Here is a 10,712-nt window from a genome sequence, read left to right as displayed (position 1 = left end):
TGCGTAAAAAGTTCCGTATCGTATTGGAGTATCGTAAGTGCTCATGAATTGTACGATACAGTGTGTGTATCGTATGAATCGTATCGTATCGTAAAATTGTATGTATCGTACGATACATAGAAAAATGCTTTAAAATGAGATTTTTTGTTAAAATTTGTACTTTTATTTGAATCTAACAAGTTGTTAGATTTGTTCTTAACACAAAATTATTAGTTTTCTTAATTTAGCTTACTAAAATAACATATTTATAAGTTTTTTTCCCCTCGCTCCTACAATTGACTACACAGTACACACTTACCTTTCACTTTAATATTTTAAATTTTTTTAAAAAAAATTATTTTTGTTTTAATTGTTATTGTTATAAGTCCAAGAAACTAGAATGCCAAAAAAATTTATAGAAATGGAAAGAACAAGAAGAGATAGTAAATGTTAATGACAAATAACGATGAAGAAAATTTTAATGAAGAAATAAATTTGCAAAATTATAAATATGATGATAGCGTTGACTTAGATGGGGTTGATTAGGCAATTTGATGAATATGATGAAAATAAATTTTTATTTTTGAGTCATTTGTAATATATTATCACTTTTGAATGTAAGTAATTTTAATGTGTATGTTATGAACACATGCTAGTTTGATTTATTTAGTTAGTTTGTTAAATATTATTACATAAGTGATGAATAAATTAGTCATTAGTTGAACATATTTAAAATTTATAATGAATATATCATTTATATATGTATATTTATAATTTTTTATAAATTTTATTAAGTGTTTGTGTATCTTACGATACACGATACGATACGATACACGATACACAAAAATTAAAAATCGATTCACGATACGATTCACGATTTGACAACTATGTTCGAAAAGGTTAATGAGCAGTAAATGTGATGAGGTGAAGTTAATGAGGTAGCCGAAATAGATGAGTTGTTGAATTTATAGTAATTATATATGTTGGGAGCTGGTTTTCAATGAAATAAAGGGCATCAATAGAGGATCTGACATTAGGAAGACATCTTGATTAGAGTAACTTCATGAGTTCCCTCCCTATATAGATAGCTACTAAATATATAACATAACAAACATTGTGTGAGAGAGAGAGAGAGATGCGAGTGAAGTTAGAGCACTTGATAATTGATTGTGTTATGTGTTTTGTGGTGAACCAGTTATATATATAGAGTATTACGTTGTCGGTTTGTCGAGGACGTTAAGGTTTAGGGTAATGATTTTATGATTTGACCCCTACAAATTTTAGAGGTGTGGTTGTGCAATGCATCCAAATATTCCAATAGTTGGGAGACACACATTTGTCCGACAAATAAAAGAAAGAAAGGAACGGAATGGCAGTAGAGAAATAAGAGAAAGAAACAAATGCATTTAGGTTTGAAGAAAAAGTTAATGGAGCTTTAATTAAGGGCCCTTTCATATCATTCATACTAGAGAGAGAGAAAGAGAGTTACCAGAAATCCTTCAATATGATGATATTAATTTTTTTTTTTAAAAAAAAAGGGTTTACCATGAAAGATTGAGGGTGAGGCACATAGACATAGAGCTTAAAGTTGTTATTTTAACCTGTGTATATTATCCAGAGTTATTAACCGTGGTCCGTGAGATGAAGAGGAACAATAATGGATGTTTTTGTTTTTAGTTTTTAAAAACCAGGGGAGAAAGTACACGTGAGGAGTAGGGTAGAAACTAAAAGACAGTGGGGTATGATCTGGCAGTTGGGGCAGCTGTCTCCAACTTCTTTGACCAAAAAATGAAAGTGATAATCATCCATACGACAACGCACATTCACTCTATTCTACTCTCTCTCTCTCTCTCTCTCTCTCTCTCTCTCTATATTTATTTATTTATTTATTTATATAGTCTCCTTCCTTGTATACAGTATACTATTTCCAATTTAATTAAAATTCTTTTCTTTGTTTGTTTGATGAAATATGATGTGTATGTGTATGTGTACGTTAAATAAGAAGGAAGGGTCAAGGGAGCAGGGGTCTCCTGCAGCAAGTGCCAGACATGGAATTGGGGACTGCAGCACGGCACTGTGTGGGTGTGGGTGTGTGTGTGTGTGTCCGACTCCAACACATGCCTGTCCATCAGCTTTATCCCTTCCACATCTTCTGTGGACCCCACTTCCAGCTCAGTCTCACTCATACCCACTTGCCTTCTATTGTTTTGTACCATTTATTTTATTTTTATTTATTATTATCATTGCCCATTTTTCTATTATTTCTGGTGCGAGTCTTTTTCTCTTTTCTTTTTTTGGTTGAAACTTTTGGCCCTTTGGGAGTCTTCTAGAATTGAGATTGAGTATCAAATTTTCATTCTTATTATTTGAAATGATGGATTGGGACTAAGAGAGAGAGAGAGAGAGAGAGAGAGAGAGCGAGATACGAATACACACAAAAATAAATAACATGATTGATCTAGCTAAATCCTACAATAAACTAGATTAGGTATAAATATATATGAATTGTGCTTATTTAATTAACAAATCTAAACTTTGACTACAATTAACATTTGATCTCTTTAATATCCTCTCAAGTTTAAGATGGTTGAAAAAAGAATGTGCAATAAAGAAGCACTATACAATGGTGTTTGATAATGGATTATCGCTTAAACTGTGGCCTTTATGGTTGGATGATGACTACACTAGTGGCTAAAATTGTAACAATAGCTATTCCTACTATTGTGAGACTAAATTTTTTGAAATGATGATATTGTTTGTGGTCAAGATAGTGAGTGGCACATCTACTAAGGAGTAGAGTTAGAGGAGACTCTTGATATCTCTTAACATTTTTATTATGTAAGCAATCACAATAGACCCCATCAAAATTGTGAATAAATTTGTTTCTTTAGAGTTGTTTCTTACCAATTAAAAAGCATCCAACTAGATATCTTATTGGGGTCGATTTGTAATGTCAAGCTAAAGGAATTTCAGGCCTATAACTTGGGTTCAAAGATACAAAGGGGTCAAACTCAGATAAAAAAAATAGAAGTTAGTGATGCCTTGTGAAGAACCACACATAGATAATAACTTAAAAAAGGAAAATAATAGTTAAAAATAACCCTTGCTCTATTATAATTAAAATACAAAGAAATGGAGAGAGAGAGAGAGAGAGAGAGAGAGAGAGAGAGAGAGAGAGAGCATTATTTTTACTACCATATATATATATATGCCCAAGAGCAACTTTGAAATTTACTACTTCTTGGGCTTAAGTTAGAAGTATAAATGTGGTTAGTGAGGTAGATAAAATCTTATTAATGCATGACTTTTGGAAAATACTTTATATTAGATCACGAGCATGTCTAATATCCATATTTGATTAAGAATTGAAGGTTTTTGGTTGTGGGTTTTTGGATGATTGGAAACCTTGAGTTGTGGGCTTTTTGGGATATTATAACAATCTGGTTTACTACCATTTTTTTGTTAATCTGGTTGGCCTAACTAGCTTTGCTTAACTTACTAGGGGAAACGACCCATTAAGAACCTGCTAAATTTGAGGAACTGCATCAATTAGCGTTTAATGAGATCAAAATAGTTTACATGGTTTTTAGGTTATTAGGCTGAAATTTTGGGAAAATAAATTGTGACTTGCTCATGGGGTTCATAGACTTTGCAAGTGTTCCAAGCCCAATTGGCGAAATCTATCTCTTCAGTCCATCAGTAAGATCTCTAAATAGACCAACTTTTTACCGCCCAAATCACATTCGTTCAAAATTCCCCATTAAAAATTGCACCTGCTTGAGCCGTGTAAATAATAAAAAGATACAAGGAAACAATAGGCCCAAAATAATTGGATATGCTTTGTGTGGGCCTTTTAAAAAAAGGCATTAACATAGCTTTTTTGGTCTAATAAGATTCAGCCCAGAAAATATATCTGGGCTGATAAGAGTTTGGGCTTTTTTCAACACATCTCTCACCAAATATTAGGTACCACACTCATAACAAATAGAACATGAAATGCTCCGCTATATTTTGGGATTAAAAAAAAAAAAAAAACAGAACCAAAGGATTAAAAAAGAGCGACTAACAGTTGCAAAACAAGCTGTTTTGGCATCAAGCCATTAGCCATGTTAGTATGAAAGCATCCCTGCCTCAAGTAAAGTTAACACATTTGCAATATAAGTATATATATATATATATATATCTAAATTGAACTTTTGTTCAGATAATAAAATTCCAGCAAAATTATTGGAAATAATTCAACAATTCAGGAAATCTACCTTTTTTTTGTTGGTTGAGAATGTTCAGGAAATCTACTTGAGTGAACATGTTAAGGAAGCAAAATATGCTCACATTCATCTGATTGAGCGATTCTACAATGACTACAAAAGACACTGGATATATTAGGGATTTAAATCACTTCACAAGATAATATTTCCAACCACAAACTACTAAACAACTGCTTAATTAAACACGGGCTGATGCTTCAATATCAGATGTCTGCTAGATTCAAAATAGGCCGCTTCTTCAGCTTTCCAAAACCATCATCTTGACCCCGACAACAAAAAGAACCAATCCACATCTAGCATGATTTCCCCAACATCAAAAAAGATACAATTCAGACTTGCATTGCACAAGCCTAACTTCTTGCTAAGACATATCCTCATGGTATAGATGAAGCCCAAGCCCAAAGCGTGCACAAGCTCGACGAAATGCCATTGCTTCTGCTTTTTGTACAGGATCCCCATAACTTGTGTCATCAACTGAAGCAGTTCCCGTTGATTCCCTATATATCTTGTGGAAGCATGAGGAAAAAAAAAATGTCAGCTCCTCTCTTTTTCTCTCTTCCACCACTAATAAAGCAAGTGAACACGTATCTTTATTTTCAATGAAATTATCATAAGACTTTCTTTAGAGAAAAGGCTAACACTTCCTTAAGGCTTCAGCTAACAGGACATTTGTGGAAAGCCCTAAACCAACTTGCTATTGTCTTCATGTTGAATGCAAATACAGTCATACAAAATAAAGATTATCAACTAGAAAGTATGTTAGTTAAAAGAGAGAGAGAGAGAGAGAGAGAGAGAACACAGCAGCATATGAGGCAAGCATTCTAACAGTGCAGAACACATCGATCAGCAGTTCAGTAAACAATGCAACAGTGCAGAAAAGTCCCGCATCTTGTGCTCAACGCAGCAGCAGACCAGAAGTTAACCATCAAAGTTTACTACAGGTGGGGGATTAGCTTTGTCACACTCACACGGGCTTTAGCATTGAAGTTAGATTTCAGTTGTAACAAACTGTTGTTGAAGTAGTTGCAGTTTGTTATAAATTAGTAATTTCATTTTGATTCATCACATGTGATATTCTTCAAGGGTAAAGTCTCCTCTATAAATGGAAGGTAGATTATGTAATTCACAAGTGATGAATATACAGAAGTTGTCATTGTTATTTTCTCTATCTTGCGCTTTCAGTCAGAAGAAGGGGAAAAAAAATTTATGGGAAAAGAAGTGCAGTGATCAAGAAAATGGCTTGCAAACTCTAAATTTGTCTGATTATTCTCCCTTAATACTAGATGCAAATGTCATGTCATGTCATTGTTACGATGATGAGTTTATTTTTGATAAAAGGAAAATCAGGTTCTAATCTAAATCTTTAGTATTTTGTGCTTAATGAAAGCTTTGAAATTAATTTTGAAGACAAATTAGGTAGGTTGGACAATGAGGAGTAGCGCAGCCTCAAATGACACACTAATTGCTCCTCCCTCAATAATGAGATGGAGATCGAGTATGGTGAATGGTGGTGTGAGTATAAGAGGCATGTGTAACCTAGCATTAGCAATGAAAAGAAAGAAATAACGAGTTTGCAGCTATTCAAGTTCCCTTTCTAGACTAGACTGTCTCATTTGTTGTATATAAATAAATAAATAATAGTTCATTTTAATTTTGAAAGCTTCTAGCTAGGTCCAAGCACATCTTAAAGCTCTATATTGTGAAATGGGAAACCTTTAGTTTGGCATCGTATTATACATTATGATGATAACATTCGAATATGTCATTCAATAATACCTCAGCATCAGTCCCATAGAGAGTGACACGATAAACAACAGAGACAGACTTGGCGTCCCCCGAATACGTTATGCTTCGAACCTCTCCCGACCATTCTATATATTTACAAATAAAATCATAATTTAATTTAATTTAAAGAAAAGAAAAATAGAAATTAAAGAAACATGAACAATATTAACAACAATAAATAAAATAAAAAGAATAATACCCGGAGCATGTAAATTCAAAATCCGATTCATAACATGCCTACACAAAAACAAAAATAAAAAGAGATATAAAAAATAAAAAGATTAAAGTTAGATGAAAATATTTGATGGAGAGAGAGAGAACCAGGGAACATATTTGATGGAGAAGTCATTTTCGGAGCGAAAGACTTTGACGAGAGAATCGGGCACTCTCTTGTTCAGTTCTTTTAGGATTTCAGAGAGTGGCCTACTGATTCCAGAACTCGCACTCGCTGCTGCTTCTACTTCTTCTTCTGCTTCTGCTACGACGTCGTGTGTTTCCTTAAAAGACGAATTAGATGACCTTTTAGCAGTTGAATAGGAGGAGCGTGGAGGACGACATAACAGTGATTTCAAAAGAGAAGCACTTGAACTTGATTTTCCCATTTTCATGCTCTTACTCTTACTCAACCACGCCATTTCTATTTCTTTCTTTCTTTTCCCTTTTCCCTCTCACTCTTCACTCTTCACTCTTTCTTTTCAATTTTCAGGGGACAAAGAACATATCAAAAGGCGACACACAGATTTTCAAAGTCCCTCTTTTGTGGGGATTATTCACTATTCACTGAAAAAGGGGGCCATTCCTGGGTTAGGTTAGGCCCCATAAAAATTCACTAGCCGAGCCCAGCCCATCCTAGCCTAGGCCTGTTTTCAATTAAGGCCTGCATTTTACCATATCACCTTTGGTTTTTTTTTTTACTTATTAAGGTTCATTTTAGTCTCACTTTTCAATTGTCATATTAATCCATAAGATTTAATATTTGTTAGTAAACATGAGTTTGGGTCTTTCCCTTCAAATCTATTATCAAATAACACCGTTTAAGCATTTTTTTTTAGCTACAAAATTAAACTCATTAGATACTTTATCTTTTTTGTTTGATGAGTATTTATTTATTTTATTTTTAAAAATATTTAAATGGATTTATTTATTAACAAATTTGGGTGAAACAACTCATTTTGATTAATTTGATAAAAATTAAAGCTTAACTACTAATTTGACCATTAAAGTAAAAGTAAATAAAAGATTAAATGTATTTCTTTTACAATTTTGTTTGGGGGTTTAAAAAATTTATATGAGCCTCATATAGAGGACAAGTCTACGTATTTACCATTGTTTGTAAAAGGTATTTGACATGAAATTTGCATGTATGGCCATGGGAACCTTCAAATAATAATTATAAATTCATTATTATAGCCCATAGAGACAGTGTCCTTGATAAATTAGTATCACACATATAGCAAACATCGTTGCAGATCTCGAAAGGGAGTTACACGATAAAAGGAAATGGTTTCCACTACACAATAGTTCCACATACAATACAAGCATATATAGATGCCAAATTGCAAACTGAACTTTGAACTTAATTATTGAACATACATGACAAATAAAACAGGCTCACGCTATAAAAGTATTTGAGATCAAAGGAGAGCCATTTGTTGAACATTGATTGGGTAACAATCAGTGGGCGAACCGGAGAAAGCCCTCCAAGCAAGGTGGGCATTAGCAACTTCTCCGGGATGGAAAGCATCCCAAAACACATACTGGCTCCTGTTTAGGCATGGCATTTGAAATGGTAGACACGTTATTTGTCCCACGTAGCTTCCCCCAATTCCACAACAAGCCTTGTCAGCCACGCTGAACCCTGAAATAACATTAATTTTTGCTATTAAAAATGCTTGCTACACACGAAACTATTAAAACCGGGACTTGTATATATGCATGACACTAAAGTAAACAAGTGATTGGGTTTGGCCCGCCAGCTGCCAATGAGATTTTATGTGTACATCTTAATTTGTGTTCAAATTAAAAGTGAATAAATTCTATCTAATGCGTTTCTTAATTTGCTTGATATATAGCTAGTAATTTACTTACCATAAGTGGCAGGGCTGTTAATGATGTCTCCAAAAGCAGCATAAGTATTGCCATAAAGAAACTTTGCATCAGGGTGGTTGGTGTTGAGCTGAGTGACCAGCGATCTAAGCCCTTCATTGAAGGTACCAAGAATCTGATTCACATAATCCACACACCTTCCTGGCTGGGCTTGACCACTAGCTCTCTCGTATGGGATGCAACCAAGCGGTCCTACTCCTGTTATTAAGAACTTCCTCAATCCCATACTGTACAATGCCTGCAATGCATGCAGCGAACCATTTCATATAAATTAATTGTTCACTAATCCCACACAAATTAATTAAGGTTAAAGTCTCTCTAAACTTATTGTGTTTAATTAGATATAAATTAAGACCCATATATATTCTAAATGATTCATTGAATTTATGATAGAGAAAATAAAATAGTGAAATATACCAAAATTTGGCGGGTATAGCGATTGAGTAGAAGGTTTGCATAATCTGGGGGGCTATAGATATAGCTGGAAGAATAGAGGGATGGCAAGAGGTAGTTGTTGAGGTAGTCATTGCTTCCAAACACCAAAATTGCTATAGATTTTGCCAGATATTGGCTCAGGTTCGCCCCATTCATTATTGTTCTTAATTGATTTAATGTGATGAACTGGAAATTCTCCACTTGCTGGCTCAGGCTGTACCGTTGTCCCTGCATCCGGGCATCACAATTACAGCAAAAGTATAATTTTGGAAGAGAATTTTGTTTATTACATACAAACTGTCTTTTATTATTATTATTTTTTGTTTTTAAAATTTAATAGAAAGTTGCTAATAATAATTAATATAAATGCATTAATTGAAGTACATAGTGTCGGCCGGTCTCATCAAGGATGCCAGCAGCTGCTGAAGCATAATTAACTCCGTTAAGAACTCGGGTACCAACTGTGGTGGGATCTGCGAAAGCTGGAAGATATGGAATCCCCAACATCCTCCCTGCCAACCAAAAATTCACATCAAAATGAGCTTCGCTCATACTTGTTCTTCTAGTCAATAAAAGCTTTTATTCTAAATGATTGCCATATTGATCAATCCATTTTTGTCCAGCAACTTCACATCAGATGGTATATATATCAGAGGTGGGGGATAACAAAGATATATATCGATATATATATATATATATATATGACAACCTTAAATGATATTATTGTCACAATCTGAGGAATTTATCAGAAATAATGAAGATGTCACTTTAAAAAATATTATACGGTCATAAAAAGTAAGTATTAATCATATCTTCGTTATATTCAAAAGATTGGCAACTAAAGTTCCTTATATTCGCTTGTAAAACTCATATTAGCGTTAGTAACATTTGTGTTATATACGCTTGTAACGCTCATATTAGCGTTAGCTAAATTTGTGTTACATACCCAAAGAACTAGTCAAAAATTATAATTAGAATTTCTCATAATCATTTATATCATCTAAACCAACCTAATAATGCCTGATATATATCATTTGGTGAGATCCAACACTCATACAATCTAATCCATTTGGTGCGTATCACAATAATTATTAGTAACAAGGCTGAAGAAAAGTTACCAAGCATATCAACAAAGGTTTCGCCATTGGTAAATCTCCCAGAAGGGCCAGCAGTGAAATCAATGCCATATGGATAGTAATTGGCCTTAGCTAAGGAGCTAAGGAAGTTGTTGTTACCAACATCAACCAAGGAATCTCCGAACACAAACAAAGCTGCAACCTGTCGTGGCGCGACAGCTGCCTTCGAGCACTGCACCGTCATTGTGGCGGTGACCCACAGCCACAGCATTAGATTGGAAATCTTAACCATTTTCTCTACTTGTGGCTTCATTATTTTTTCCAGATGATGAAAAGAGTAAAAACTGAATAATAATAATACAGACACTGATCGAAGATGCATGCATATATAAAAGGTAGGTGGCGGTGAGACTTAGAGGTTAGAGCTAGGGGAGGTGATTTTCCATTTTGAAACGGCTAAGTAGATGATGTAAGGAACACCCATGATATGTTGCGTTTGTGTATACCTTTTATCCTTACTTTAGGACTCTCTTTTTAACGTTCGGTTTGGCTGTATCTAGGTTTTCGATTCCTTTTTCTGCAAGTATATGCATTGCTTATGTGAAGCTTTCTCCAGACCATGAGCAAAGACGCATGAAAAAGCTTTCTATTGAAACACGTTGCAAAAATTAATAACCAGTGTTTGACGGGTCGGGTCAAGTTAACTGATAAATATATTTTTCATGTAAAAATAATTATTTGAGTGTATTCTTTTTTTTCTTCTGTCTATCATTTCTATACAAATAAGATAAACCCAATAAACTCACTGAAGGTTAATTTCGACGGAGCATTGTTCAAGGATATCAGGAAAGCACATGATTCTAATAGGATTTCTTTTTCACGTGTACATAGACTTGATAATTCTGTTGCTCATAATCTAACTAAACATACTAAACATGTTAGTGGTTATAAAGTGTAAATGGAGGATGTTTTTCTACATCTATATTCTGTACTCTTAACTGATAGTGATTGACTTTTTCAATAAAATTTTTAGATTTCATTCTTAAAAAAAAAAAAAAAAAAA

At 33.9% G+C, this 10,712-nt stretch overlaps 2 protein-coding genes across 2 annotated transcripts; both read right to left on the bottom strand.

Annotated features, from left to right (window-relative positions):
* Nucleotides 1-4,224: 4,224 nt before the first annotated feature.
* On the bottom strand, nucleotides 4,225-6,779 carry LOC112016351 (DNA repair RAD52-like protein 1, mitochondrial). Its single transcript, XM_024048902.2, has 4 exons — nucleotides 6,354-6,779; nucleotides 6,232-6,269; nucleotides 6,024-6,118; nucleotides 4,225-4,752 (listed from the first exon to the last, which is right to left on the bottom strand). Exons 1-4 carry the CDS (start codon nucleotides 6,665-6,667, stop codon nucleotides 4,609-4,611), a joined length of 591 nt encoding a protein of 196 aa, XP_023904670.1. The 5' UTR covers nucleotides 6,668-6,779; the 3' UTR covers nucleotides 4,225-4,608.
* Nucleotides 6,780-7,515: 736 nt separating this feature from the next.
* Nucleotides 7,516-10,260, bottom strand: LOC112016356 (GDSL esterase/lipase At1g71250). Its single transcript, XM_024048909.2, has 5 exons — nucleotides 9,692-10,260; nucleotides 8,958-9,085; nucleotides 8,556-8,801; nucleotides 8,121-8,376; nucleotides 7,516-7,890 (listed from the first exon to the last, which is right to left on the bottom strand). Exons 1-5 carry the CDS (start codon nucleotides 10,029-10,031, stop codon nucleotides 7,667-7,669), a joined length of 1,194 nt encoding a protein of 397 aa, XP_023904677.1. The 5' UTR covers nucleotides 10,032-10,260; the 3' UTR covers nucleotides 7,516-7,666.
* Nucleotides 10,261-10,712: the final 452 nt, after the last annotated feature.

Source organism: Quercus suber, unplaced genomic scaffold (assembly GCF_002906115.3).
Source record: "Quercus suber isolate HL8 unplaced genomic scaffold, Cork oak 2.0 scaffold_806, whole genome shotgun sequence".
NCBI classification, from domain to species: Eukaryota; Viridiplantae; Streptophyta; class Magnoliopsida; order Fagales; family Fagaceae; genus Quercus; species Quercus suber.
This window is presented reverse-complemented; position numbering and strand designations above follow the sequence as displayed.